General features: G+C 33.7%; 3 protein-coding genes across 3 annotated transcripts in view; 1 reads left to right on the top strand and 2 right to left on the bottom strand.

The window, feature by feature from the left end:
• LOAG_18361 (DEAD/DEAH box helicase) overlaps positions 1–4,298 on the bottom strand; it is an 8,433-nt gene extending 4,135 nt beyond the window's left edge. The window contains exons 1-11 of the mRNA XM_020451022.1: positions 4,220–4,298; positions 3,445–3,502; positions 3,001–3,076; positions 2,552–2,617; positions 1,692–2,348; positions 1,526–1,591; positions 1,189–1,214; positions 853–898; positions 646–731; positions 425–492; positions 177–289 (exon numbers count right to left, since the gene is read on the bottom strand). Of these exons, the coding sequence (XP_020305234.1) occupies positions 177–289; positions 425–492; positions 646–731; positions 853–898; positions 1,189–1,214; positions 1,526–1,591; positions 1,692–2,348; positions 2,552–2,617; positions 3,001–3,076; positions 3,445–3,502; positions 4,220–4,242 (1,285 nt within the window). The 5' untranslated portion in view covers positions 4,243–4,298. The remainder of the gene's footprint in view (positions 1–176; positions 290–424; positions 493–645; positions 732–852; positions 899–1,188; positions 1,215–1,525; positions 1,592–1,691; positions 2,349–2,551; positions 2,618–3,000; positions 3,077–3,444; positions 3,503–4,219) is intronic.
• A 2,178-nt stretch (positions 4,299–6,476) lies between these two features.
• Positions 6,477–11,804, top strand: LOAG_07768 (hypothetical protein). Its single transcript, XM_003143301.2, has 12 exons — positions 6,477–6,622; positions 7,150–7,365; positions 7,687–8,021; positions 8,230–8,394; positions 8,770–8,918; positions 9,212–9,335; positions 9,503–9,672; positions 10,061–10,189; positions 10,282–10,367; positions 10,542–10,656; positions 10,895–11,037; positions 11,449–11,804. The coding sequence occupies exons 1-12, from the start codon at positions 6,498–6,500 to the stop codon at positions 11,627–11,629; spliced, it is 1,938 nt and encodes a 645-aa protein (XP_003143349.1). The 5' UTR covers positions 6,477–6,497; the 3' UTR covers positions 11,630–11,804.
• A 278-nt stretch (positions 11,805–12,082) lies between these two features.
• Positions 12,083–14,093, bottom strand: part of LOAG_18360 (hypothetical protein) — a gene marked incomplete at its 5' end in the record, with an annotated part of 12,934 nt that continues 10,923 nt past the window's right edge. Inside the window, 4 exons of the mRNA XM_020451021.1 lie at positions 12,083–12,414; positions 12,901–13,042; positions 13,330–13,474; positions 13,863–13,936. Of these exons, the coding sequence (XP_020305233.1) occupies positions 12,311–12,414; positions 12,901–13,042; positions 13,330–13,474; positions 13,863–13,936 (465 nt within the window). The 3' untranslated portion in view covers positions 12,083–12,310. The remainder of the gene's footprint in view (positions 12,415–12,900; positions 13,043–13,329; positions 13,475–13,862; positions 13,937–14,093) is intronic.

The following is a 14,093-nucleotide window of genomic DNA, read 5'->3' as shown; positions in this document are numbered from 1 at the left end:
TATATATATATATATATATATATATATATATATATATATATATATATATATATATATATATATATACAAAATTCCCTACACATATACATATGCATACATGTGTGTATAATAAAATGATTGACGAAACTTATATAAACTAAACTTATGTACATTCATTTCCAATTTAAAGTACCAACCATTCTGTATGAGTGGAATAACAGCAGCCTGAATACGCCGCGGTACCGAGTAGAATGATTTTTTGATAATATTGCGTAACAACAAATCTCCAAATCCTGCATTTTTCCAATCGCTAAAATTAAAGGAAACCTTGCTCTATAGCAGTATGCATTTAACTTTTATATAAAATTAAACTGTGAATCACATGCGTTAGAATAAAGGTGATTCGCACATCAGTGATCAATCCTATAATTCTACACAAACTCACTCTAATTTTAGCAATTTCTGCAACTGCGGAACTCCTGTTACTGTGACTTCTTGATCCAAATCACTTATCTGCAATAAAAAATTTGGCATTCAAAAGCACTGTAAAGCATTATGCTCAGTCGACCACTGATTTCGTTTATCCTTCCGCTCCTTACCACCTTCGCCTTTCCGCCAATTACTAGGAAAACGAAATTTTGCTCTACTTGAAAAACGAACAACGACCTCATATTTTGCATTCTCCGCATCCTCTCCATACATTTCTTCAACGGGTCGATCTTCCGGAATATGAGAAGAAAAACGAGGTCCAACTGAAACAAAATTTGTAGAAGACTACGAAGTAAACTTCATTTCTGAGTACCACACACCCCAAAGTATCCTGTCTTGTTCAGTTAACTAATGAAATCTCTGCTTTTACATGTAATAACATACCTCCATCTCTGGATACGCGGTTGCCAAAACTAGCTTCCGTACCTCTCTAAAAGTAATTGTTTGTTGGAAGAGAAGAATCACAGAAATTTTGTTACTTATTACCGTCTTTTTCCTTCTATTTTACAAGGAAGTACAACATGTAAAGTAAGTCCCATTTTCCCCTTTTCTTATCTTTCCTCGAAGTCCATTTTTCTGCGTTACCTGTTCCAATTCCTCTGTCATTATGTAGCAACTTGTTAGTTAGCTAGTTGGTTATTTAAAAGAAAAAAAAATGCTAAAGTTATTATACTAGCATGCAAAATAAAAATTTTCGATACAAAATTCAAAATAACTTACTGTTGCACCCGAAAAATGCTGATTCCCTATAAAATATCAGGATATATGCTAATTCATATTCGAACTGAGAAACAATTAATGGATAGAAGCTAAAGAGACAAAGAATTTAAAATAAAGGGTGACTGAAGTTTTGTTGGAATCTAGAAAGTTTTTTCAAACAGAAAATGATCGAAATTATTTCGCGTAACTTAAAATCATGGTGTATACAATTTCCAGAATTATTAAAATGCTAGATTGAAGAATCTTTTTCCGAAAATCCGATTTTTTTTTTTAACCAGACTTCGCAAATATTCCAGACAATCAAATCAATAAGTTAATTCGTACTAAATATTCTAACCTCGACCACTGTTTCGTCTACCACTCCAATCAGTACTGAAATTAGAATGGCCAAATCCAATTCTTCCTGAAACAGTTCTTAATCACGGAGGAAACTTTGTTAAATGAATTTATTGAAACCTCGGGAAATAAACTACCAAAATAGTTCATCCGTGTCCAAGCAATACCTTCACTATTGAAACCACTATTAAAACTGTTTCGAGCGCCAAAAGAAGTTTCTTCAGTATTTGCTCTGCTGCTGGATCCTTCAAAACGACCATTATTATAGCTGCTACCAAAGCCACGAGTATCCCGTCTACTTGAAAATCCGTCATACTTGTTACCGAATTTATCAAAGCTTTCATCTCTGTCACTGTCAAAATCACTCCTAAAACGGAAATCGCCGACGCGATTACTAGAGAAAGCGCGACCACTCCTGAATCCACTGCTGTGATTTGCAAATCCACCAGAACCATCATCATAATTGGAAGTACCAAAACTATTGCCGCGACGACCACCCGTATGATTTACGGTATCGAAATTATGACCATCGTTCAAACTACCACTAGCACCAAAACCACCACCACGACCGCCACTGCTTGAAGATCCTCTGTTTTTAGCACTTCCTGCTAAGAAACCACTATCCCTACCACCATATCTCGATGATAAACCACCACGACATCCAGTTGAGAAATCAGAAGTAAACTGGTTTTCACGACCGGATAAATATCCGTTACCATCCTCGTGATCACCAGAAAAACTACCACCACGACCTCCTCTAGTAAAAGAGTGACTGCCGCGGCGGTTACCAACATAATCTCCAGTATCGAATTCACTCGAGAAACCTGAATTTGAATTCGTAATTTGAAATATATCCTTTATTGAGTTAAAATATATCCATTCACCATTGATAACACCGAGATTTAGGGGACAAAGTTGGGAAAAAATGTTAAAACTATTTGGAAAAGCTTATTTGTTGTTTTCCCTGCAACAAATAACGACAGTAAAGCAAACATATATTTATTAGCATACAGTTATTAGTCAATACCTCGATTATAACCCGCAACGCGTTCCATCGTATTTTCTCTATTATATTCGTCGAAATTACTTCCCCCTAAGATACCATTGTTAGTTATATGCTACAATTTCAGCAAATAAAATTTTCGTTTTATATGACCGATTAAGAAGAAATTGGAATCGACATGAAATGATGAGTAACCACTTAAGCCAATATAGAAAGGATGACATTAAAGGGCTTACTGAAATAATGTAAACATGCAAATTTATATCATGAGAATTATAAAGGATAAACAGTTTTTTATGCTTTCAGTCAGCATCATTCATCAAGAGAACACTGGAATAGTAGAGATATTAAACGAAGTCAGAATTCCCAACATCGAAATTAGTGGTGCTATTTAGCTCCCTAGTAATCATGTGAAATCATTCACTGCTTGAACCTATTTCAAACGTGCTTGTTATATATACCGTAGGACTTACTTGAAAAACTATCCCGATGAAATGAACTTCGCACATCACTACTTCCATAACGATTTTCTTCAATGCCATCACCAACCTGCAAAATTTGCAAAAATCACAAAAGTCGTTTAAATTGAAATCTCGTTTAAATCTTTAGGAATAATTCACCTTATTAAAAGTTTCTGCATGTTATGGTTTCTTTTCTACTATTTCTTATAAAGGAAGTAGCTGCCATAACATGCAGCATAATCGTAAGATCAACCACAACCAGAGTCCATGATGGAAAGAATTGAATAATTAAACTAACATATTATACCTACCTTATTTCACTTCACATAGTGGACGCGTACATTTAAAATAGTGCGTAAAAAGAACTGCGTATTATTTTTAAATATTCAAATGTTACAAAATTATAGTGACACGTCCATTGTGCTAATTTTTTGAAAACCGAAATTGATACGATACCGGAGCAAAATGTGATTTTGGAAAGTATGAACTGTCAACTTCCTGCTCGAAGATTTTCCTGAAATTTCAATATTATTTGTTAGAAAAACTGATGAACTTCATTTCTTTTGCAAAAAAACTTAATACCATTATAGTTCAGTTGAACAAAAATCAGCAACAAAAAGAAACTGAGGCAAGGATATTTCATACTTTTGGAAAAAAAGGTTGAAAACAATTCAAAAGCAATTAAATTGGGTCTCAAGCAAGTAGTAAGAACGACTAAAGCCTTTGTAAAAATGGCTAATGCCCCAAGCAAGTAAAACGGCTAATACAGCTCAACACATTATTTACTCTTAATATATTACTTATTGATTAGTTTATCATTCAGCACAAACGAAAAATATCGGGTACTATGCTATTCATATAGATAATCTACCAGCCACTTACTGAATATCAAGCCGATATTACAAATATGAAATGAGCTAGATGGCTTCCCTGTTTGATTAAATCATTCTTTTTTGAATAAGTAAGTTAATGCGAAACAAATGATAAGATTAACTGCAAAGTATTAAGGCATTGCACATCATCGGTTTTCCATAAATTTGTTGCAATGGATTACTGTTACCTCAAAAATTTAATATCGGATAGCTACCGTATTAAAAGATCGAAGTACTGTCAGTTCCAACTCGACAAACTCCCATTTTCGACTAAATCTTAAAAAAGCACACCCTCCTTCAATTTACAATCCAGTCCATTCGAAATTGATTTGAAAAGGGAAAAACAAAAAAAAACATACCCTCGTCCAAATCCACCACTCATTCCGAAGTATGAGATGGAGCAATTAATGACAATCTTTCGTATTACGTCAACTGGAAAAAAAAACTAGTAATTTTTATGAACTATTCAAAAATAACGACGAATTATTAGAAATCTATTCTCAACGTTCAAACAAAACCTATTCTATAACTTTTTTATAACATTAAGTACACGAATTTCACAAAACTTTTTTTTTTAACTTATGCATCAGTTAGGAGTAGAGAAATGTAATGGGAGGTATGGCAGAAAATTTAAAAATGTTATTTTCATTATCATTATTTGAACGTACTTCACTGATATATGAAATTTTTTGAGTTATTCTACTGCGCCAAAATACATATAACTAAAGGTGGCAAATTTTAGAAATAACCTTATATCATATATTAGTTACAGTTAGTGCTGAACGATACGAAGGTTAGTTAAATGCGTATAATTCGAAACATATTCATCATTTCATGCTATACGTAAGGAACACGTTTTTTTTTTTTTTCCCCATTATGACAGAAAATATCTCCTTGATAAAAATCTGATTAAATTAATATTTAATGTAAATATGTAAATGAATTATAAACAACTAAATAACTCATATCATACTTATCAATCATCAATTATTCGTTACGAAAATATAAATTGCGATTCTGATGTGCATGTGCATAAATGAAAATGCGCAAATGCAACATGCAAATGGATGATGTAAATGTGGAAAACGATTTTGTAACGTGCAGATGCAATAACATGAAATGCAATATAATAGGGTTAAAATGTAGAGATTATAGATCACACGGAGAGATATGTATCTTTCCTCCAAACACACCAATCCAGTACAGCACTATGTCTGAAAGGAAACCAACCAACCATTCAGACGATTGTAAATGAATCAGGAATGAACACGAAAATGGTATGTTAATAACGAGGAAGAAATAGTTTAGCAGTATGAGAGATATAGAACGGAAAACATATGTCAGTGTGTTAGGGCAGTGTAGCATACAACACTTAGCAATTCTCGGATGGTTCAGGGGATTTGCTTTTGGAAAATTTTGAGGAATCAAAGAGATTTTGATTGAGGAAGTTTAGTTTGGTGAAGGAATCGAGGAGATTTTAGGGAAAATTTTTTTTAAAATCTTTTTTGAAAAGTTTCACAAGGATTCAAAAAGAAAATCCATTTCACATTAGAATATTAAGAATTTTAGCAGAACATTTGTGCGTATTATTCATATTGAAACATTTTCTTTAGCATGCTACGCTGAAGAACTTTTTTTTCTCTTAAACTTGCAAAGTTTTAGTATGTCAATCATTTAAAAATGTGGAAATATCAAATGTTGAATGTCATTTTCGCGTACCGTTACGCAAATCTTTTTGGCACATTTATTTTTTGTATTGTTACAATAATTTGTTAGTAAATAATGAAATAAATGATATAAGTATAAATTTTAAAGATATGATCAAATCTAACTAAACTTTCTCTAAGGTATGAGGCAGATTGGTTTTAAGAAAATTTGTCGTTGGCAGTTTCTTATTCCACATATTATTCAAAAATTTTAATCCAAAACAAATAAATCAGAGACATATTGTGCAAACAAAGTGAGAAAGTTGAATTTATTTCTTATTACAAGAAAAAAGAGTAATAATGTTCTTTTCACATCTAGCATCAGGTTCGTTTCGGATTTATGTTTCTCCGCCTTCTCTGTTATATGCTCGATTTGGAATTACATTTTCTGGAAATAATTCTGTTATGTCTTCAATATTCAGAACAAAATGGAAGAGATCAGCTTTACACGTTGCAAAGATTTCTTCAACTTTAATGTAGGGAGAAATGGAAATAAAAATAACTGTAAGGATGTTAACTAGATAGAATATAGCTTATCTGTTAAACGTAACATCTCGACCTATTTATTACCCGTTTTACTCTTTATAACACACGTAACTTAACAATCACAATGTTTATAAAGTATTTATATATGACGTTTCTTTTTTTTTTTCCTTCCTTCCGAGAAAAACTTCAACGAATTCTGTAACTGTGAACGAAAAAGTAAACGTGAATCAGTTGAACTTTGCAGTAAGACAGTGGTGTCACGTGGTGATAATTTGTTGCAGTATTTGTGAACGTTATATATGTCTATAGAAAGTGAATATGAATTTATATAAGCTTTTTTTAATATATACAAGTCACTGTAACAAAGAGCATAATCGATATAAACTTTCGAAAGTTAAAGAAAAAGACTGATAAATGGTGTTTGCAAATTTTCGGTGCATTATAAATGTTCGGTACTGGGCAGCAGGCACCATCGACAGCTCAGCCAACGGGTGTTAATATTGCCATTGAAGCCGGTTCCGAATGGGGGATTCAGGAAATTGGTTTTGACGGAGTCGAAAAATATATGCGGTATTTATTCTATTATTTCATGCTTTGAAAACTGAAACTTTATTGGTAGATTCTAAAGTGAATTTATCAATAAATTATTTCATGGCTGACTGATTGTTTTATCGATGGATAAAGTTTCATGGGTTACATTTCTCTGAAGTTGTTGTCGGATAAGTTACCGCTACTCAGTGGTGTTGATTAGCACTTGATGATAAATAATACAGGTTAAGGTTCTTTGGCGATATTTCACAAAAAAGGAACACAATTCTTGGAAATGAATTTGATTTTTTTCATATTATCCATTGCATAAATATCGTGTCCATAACGGCGGTTTACTTCTGTAAATTAGGCGTTACTAGCAAGGTGAAAGGATAAAGTAAAATCAAACAAATCGAACTTTTAATAAATTTCATACTTTTTTAGCCCCTTCGATTCTTTTAATCTATTGTCGGCACAACCTGTTAATTTGAGGTGTCAATTTTGAAATTGATTAATTGCGAACACCAGTACGAGAGGATGTGCCTTCTAATTGAAATATTTGCTTTCAGACCTTTAGACTATTCTGACCATGTAGCGAAATTGGCTCGTAAAGTGGACTGGCGAAAACTAATCGGTGCCGAAGCTACATACGATAATCCGGACGCGTTGCCACGTGATGACGGTGAGGAGGTAGAAGAGAAGGAACCGGAAGAAGTGGTCATTGGAATGGAAGATCGTAAAACACCAGAAGCTGGACCATGGCATACTGTTGCAAAGTACTTACAGTAAGTAACGATTCCGAAGAGTTATCATCAAAAGCTGTAGAAACTCATGAGTGTAGAAAAAAAACTTTGATTAACCATTGGTTTTAGTCATTTATTTGACAGCTTTCTTTATAATATATGCCTTATATTATGTAACCATTATATCGTAAATTCACCGTCGAGAATTAGACTTATTTGGACATTATTAGGATAACAGAAATATTGTTAAAATATGATGGGATGTAGAACACAGGTTTTGCAGGCTCATTCTTCATTAGCTTTTGCTTCGTTTTATAAGTTAGTGTTGTAAACTTTTATTGCATTTTGACTTTGTTTTTTTAGCGAAGCACTGCAACAAGTAAATGTTCTGGTAGATACGATTTCGGTACTAAAAATGCCGTATCTCGAAGCATTGACGGTTGCGGATGCATTTGAAGCGCAACACAACATGCAAGATGTGGTACAGCAATCCAAACAATTCCAGTGGGTTACACGGCGTAAAGCTCTTGGTGAAGCGATCAGCGTCCTAGAGCAAGCTCAGAAATTCCGCTCAAAGCTTCTTACCGAAACTGATCCTGATAAAGCGATGTTTTTTCGTGAGCTGGAAAAAATGAGAGAATTATGGCGAGTAAGGAAAACAGGAAATGTTACTTATGGCGATCTTGGCTATAAAATTTGTTCGTGATATCGATCATTTTCGAGATTTTCATTTTTTAATATATCACCATTTTTATCCTTGCAAAAGAGCGGTTGTATCTAAACATTATCTTTAAGAACCCTTTCTGTTCTACAAGTCACAAGTTAACCTCTGATGATCATTTTTATGTTGTTTCATTTCGTTGAAGCCAAATACTAAGTTCTTTCTCGCATTTTTTTTTCTTGCAGTTGGATCAAAATACAATCCGAAAGAACTATTTGATATTACTCGACGTGCGGCAACATCTGTTAGCGATGGTGCAAGCCTTTCGACATTATCCGATTCATGCCTGCAAGTTCAAGTACCGTGTGATCTGATTCGCCGCTCTACCATTGCTGTTTCTATTGAAATTGGTTAGTTTATAGTTTCTTGTGATAATATTAGTGTCTTCGTATAGCAGCCACTTTTTAAAGTCTTGTTGATTTTTTTCCAGTCCTCGCAGTTTTGCATAGTTTTGGTTGTTACTAATCTTTATTTCGCATACCTCGTGGATTGAGTTCATGACTTAATCAATGAAGTATAGAAGTATGGAAAATTGAAACTGTGCTGGTATTGACAAGTGCACTATATTTAATGTCTAAGTAATCTTAATTTTCTACATTGTGTGAAAAACTTTTTCTGGGACAACAACAACTAAAATAGGCCAAGAACTTTGTTTGGGAAGGTGAATTTCATAAGAATGCATATAGCATGTTGATGTTCTTCGTTTTATCGATCAGTAATTTTAGATAATGACGATCCGAAAACTTTGTTTGCAACTGCGGAAAACGATTTGGATTATATGAAAGTTGACAGGGAGCAGGCAATGGAAGTACATTGGTCGAAGGCACTGCAATGGGCACAAGAAAGTTTGTTATGTCGAGATATCTTCAAACAAGTTCGTTTGAAATTTTATAATCAAATTTTTTAGTAGTTTGGTGGAAAAAAATCATAGGTATGAACTAGATGCTGATGGTCTAAGTCCTTATCTTCACTATCGTTTCTACATAGTGTGGATGTTTGGAAAGTTCCAGAGGAATAATATTACCCCCGATTTTAGCGTTGAACACTGCAGGTGGTGAATGTTTCAAGAGCAAATTGAACAAACAAACTCCAGACTATTTTGTTCCGTTTTTCTCCATCTTCTAGAATTCTATTTTTCTTGCTGCAAGTTATGGAAGTATGTTTCAGTTATGTAAAGATGCTGTCATTCTAAAAGATCATATAACAGTAATTCGTGATGGTGTTTTAATCGCTTCGTTATTCGATAATATTTTGTTACGAGTAGAGTTGGCATTTCATCCATTTAAAGATGGTAAAGGCAATCATTGGATTTGTATTTTTAAACTGGATTAAACTTTGGAAATTGAGTACATATTTAAGTTTCAAAATATGTACTGGCTTCAATTTTAATTTTTCTTCGCTGGATCAAGATTGATATATGCGAGAAACTTTCAAAAAAATTATTTTTGTTAATTTTAGGTCCTTTACCGACCGCAGGTAATGACTATTTGAATCGCGCTCTTCGTCAATTATTTTTAAGTGATCTGTGCGCGCGGAATATACGTCATCAGACGTTTGTAGCTATGCCACTGTCGACATTACCAAACACTCTTGATTTACGAGGACCGTATGCTATGACAGATGAAGAGGTATGTTTCGGTATGTGTTGGATTATGGAAGTAGAAGTAAATGATTGTTTACATATGGTTCAGCGTTAATAATTGATCTGTTTCTGAACTGCAATAGAACATCCATTTGAGTTTTATCTTTTTTTCCAAAATTTATTACATTCAAAAATTTCGATTTCCTCTCATTAAAGGACCTATTAAAGGTTATGTAGATGTGATGAAGGGGGTGAACCTCCAGCTGCAGATAAACTCAGAAGACAAAATTATGTGTTGACTTACGAATGCTAGACTGATGTGATGCGATGAATCTAAAAATTTGCGTAGCCATATCGGGCATATAAAGATGTGCCATTGTCCTAAGTTGACAAAAGTCAATATTGAGTATTGGATAGTTTTTTCCAACTTTCAGATTGAGTCGCGTTTAAGGCAAAAGCGTACTTTATTGGAACGACTGCTGTTACTGGCATCTCATTTCGTTCTAACGGATAGGGTTACGACTTCATTAAAGCGATATTTGCTTCGTGTTACGGATCCTCAGGTATATTCATGCTAAAAAAGCGAATACATTTGAAAATTTGAAAATTCTTTATGACAATTTGCTGAAGGTTATTTCAAACAAGATTATTTCAGATTATGTGGAAATGGCTTCGTGCTACTCCTGTCCAGTCTTCGATTATTGTTACAGCATCTAATAGAAATTACGATTATGCCGGAAAGTACATATTTGACCAGATAGAAAACCTCTTAATATTCAGTTCAGCAAATTTGTAAAATCATAAATGCCATTCAGGCTGTGTAATAAAGTCCCTGCCGTTCATCGTTCCTTACGTTCATCATTACTTTTATAGTGATTATTGACTGAATTTGATTTATATAAGCTTTATTTTAAGGACAACATTTTATATACGAATTGGTGCAGAGAATTTTTATGTCGCAACGAAAGAAGGCCAAAACATCGAATGTAGAAGAGATGACGAAATGCTTGTTTATACGATTGACATGCTGGTAATGTTTGATTTTGGTTTTCTTCATGATCAAAGTAAAATTTTAAACCTGTATTACACTGGATATAAGTCACGAAAGTTTCATTTCAGATAGAGAAGCAAGAAGGAGCTATTTGTTTGTCCTAGAAAGAGAATAATAAAATTATATTTTTGGTTATTATGCGAAGCGAAAATTAACGATAGCTTATTCTCCATATCATATCATTTATGAAAAGTTCTCAAAAAACATATAACTTCAGATTTGCAATTATATGTTGAATACGGTAGCGATGATTGCTAGTAAACTATGGCAGTGGCAAGTACTTCATGCAAACATCAATGCGACGGATGATCGAGCGGAACCAAGTCCGACTGTTTACATGTGTAATCAAAGTGCTACTCGGTCTGTTTTGCTCTCGTTATTAATCAGTATGATTTTCTTTCTTTTCTTTCAGGTGGTAACTCTCAAATTAAATTTATTAGTAGTGATTATAAAGAAAGGGAGATCTGATGTACACCACGAGAAAGTATTTGGTATTTACATACGATAAGGTATTTCATGCACTACAAGGTATTCCATACAGTATTTTAATGATCCAGTATTTCGTATTAGATCGTTCCTGATTCAAAAAAGATTGGTAATGTGTCCTTTCCTGTGAGCGCGAAAAAAAACAAATTTGAATTTGGATATTTTTTTTGAAAGAAAAAGAGGCACAACTTCGAAGTGACAGAGTTAACTGCTTGGTGATTTATCTAACTGTTGTCCAGTTTTCAAATTCCAAAAAAGTTGAGACAAAGAAATAGGCTATTTCAGTGCAATTTTCATGCAGTTCCATCTAAATGAACCGCCAACAATTCGTATTCAGAAATGCTTGCCAAGTAAGCCAGCAGCTGCCGAAAAACCTGGAGAATTTCTGGTTTTGAACTACGATCGATTGGTAGGTTCATCGCTATGCCGGAAAATAGATAATTTGTGCTCCATGTTGAGGAGTTGACTCTGTTTTCATTGCTATTATGGTTTGGTTTGGCAATGTTATACTAGATATCTAAATCTAGATTGGAAATTCACATTACCTTGTTGGAGAGAAGCAATCTGTAAGGAATTTGAAGGAAAGGACAGTAAAAGTATTTTGAATAACAGTTTCACTACAGTCATTCCTGAGCAGATATGTGTCCTTGTCATGTTTGATTTATAAGAATGCTCATATTTTGAAGTGCTTCTGGAATGAAGTACATGTAGATTGGAAGATAAAGGAAATAAAAGAATTAGGAATCCTTCGTATCAGTTATCCTTTCTAGGAACCACAAAAAATACGGCTGCAGTTGTTCTTTGCAACCAGTAGAATAAAAAAAAACGTGATGTAGAGTTGAGAAATCATCAAAGTGTATCTTCAAAATCGATTTGTTAATAAAGATAGCCTTTCGTATGACAATTTCTTAAGCAACTTCGAACAATTTATACAAATTACTGCAAAAAAATTAGAGGAGAAAGAGAACAGTCTTTATCACATGAAAACATTTATATTGAGGAAAATAAAAGATTTAAAACAGGCAGACAAGAAAAATCAGATTTCCGATTGTTCTGTGGTTTATGTGATGATAATTAGCTTTTGCACGAGCCAAAAAAATACAGATAAAGGAAAGTAAGTACTTACTTTCAGTTAGCTAATGTTCAGTTATATCTCTTTTCCTCGGATATATAACAACAAATGGGAATTACGACACCATGAGATCAACTGGCACCTAATGTAATATAGTCGAATTCCCAATGTACAGAATACTGAAAGAAAATTCAGCTACTTATGCAGATTTAAATTACACCGTGATAAAATCGGAAGTTTCGAATTTTGATTTAGATGTACGGGCTGGTGCTAAAGACAGATAACCTAGGACGAATGAATTCTAGGAAGACCACAAAAATAAGTCTTTTTCGTTCATTATTCTTAAAATTGTTGCAAGCAATAACCTCCTAAGCAAGTGTTTCCAATAACTTTGACTCTGGAATTTTTCCTCTTCCTATCTGCAACTTATTTTCTGACTATAAAAATTGATTTTAACTTTGAATTTCCACTAAAATTAAACTTAATGTATCTTTTTAACCCATCCATATTCTTAATGATAAAAATAGGAAAATTGCAAAGAAACAAAAATTATAAGCCGTGAAAGCAAAATGACATGCCAACTACATCCCCATTCATTAATACCAAAAATATATCCGTGGCTACAACTGCATAAGCTCTTGTAAACAGTCATGAATTGTACTGACCACCTGACGGACTGCGCTTGGCTGCTGCAAGCTTACTTTGGTAGGCACTACACGGTCGTCGACTTGGAGAGGTCGACAATGCTGTGACTGATGCAGTGGGACTTGAACCAGACGGTGATGCTGGCAACGATGCTGATGAAACCTGAAACTAGCTGAGCGGCGTAAAACACAATTTAAGACGAATGAAAGCTCCAATCACGTTCTTCGAAATCTATGGATTTTTTTTCCCAAAACCGGAACATAACTGATCACTTATCTTGGATGAAGGTTTATTTGTATTACAAATCTCGTTTTGAATTATCCATATTAACCGAGAGTTTTTTTTTTTTTTTTTCGTAATCAGAAGGGAAGGAGTTCGGATAACGACGCGAAGTTTAAAAATCAAAGAAATTTAGCAAGAAACCCACTCAACTTTAGGAAAATACTCACTTCCAAATACTTTTGTATTGCATCAAATGCTGCTGATAACCGGTCCAGTTGATCAGTTACTGTTACCGTACAATCTTTCACCGGCTTAATAGCCATTTCCAATAAATTCTCCACTGATTGCGACAAATGTCCTTGATGAGAATTCCTAAAATGTGAAATTTAACACTAACTTGACCAATATAGAAAATGGCACAGCATTGGTATGCGGAAAAGTTTCCAAAAGACAAAATTTCATTTTAACAAGTTTCTCGAGTTGATAAGCAATTCCTAAGTATGGTACATGTGCGTTCAAGAAACGACAAAGTGTGGTGAATTTTCGGAAATAAATTTATACAATGCTAGTCATTCAACCACGACTGGTCTTCGCTGAATTTTTCTTCGCTGAACTAAGTCTTGTCAGGTAGCTTGATGTACCTGGGATGATTTGTCGTACCGTTAAGTTGCTAAGTAACCAAAGCATTCCTTATAATCATATAAAGCAAAAAAACATATGATACCACCTTAAAAGAAATGAAACAAAATCATTTGTTTACCTTATCAATTCAATGCTTCGATTACACTTCATCGTAAGTTGCTGCACGGCATTTTCAAGACCGTCTATATGAGTCTAAAATTCATTTCCTATGAAAATTTTCAACATTATAAGTCTCTTCCACCTCCCGTAAATTCCTTCTTCCCTCTAGCAAACCACAAGAAACCTATTACGCTGGAAAATTATATATATATATATATATATATATATATATATATATATATATATAGTA

This window comes from Loa loa (genome assembly GCF_000183805.2).
Source record: "Loa loa unplaced genomic scaffold supercont3.277, whole genome shotgun sequence".
Lineage (NCBI taxonomy): Eukaryota > Metazoa > Nematoda > Chromadorea > Rhabditida > Onchocercidae > Loa > Loa loa.
This window is presented reverse-complemented; position numbering and strand designations above follow the sequence as displayed.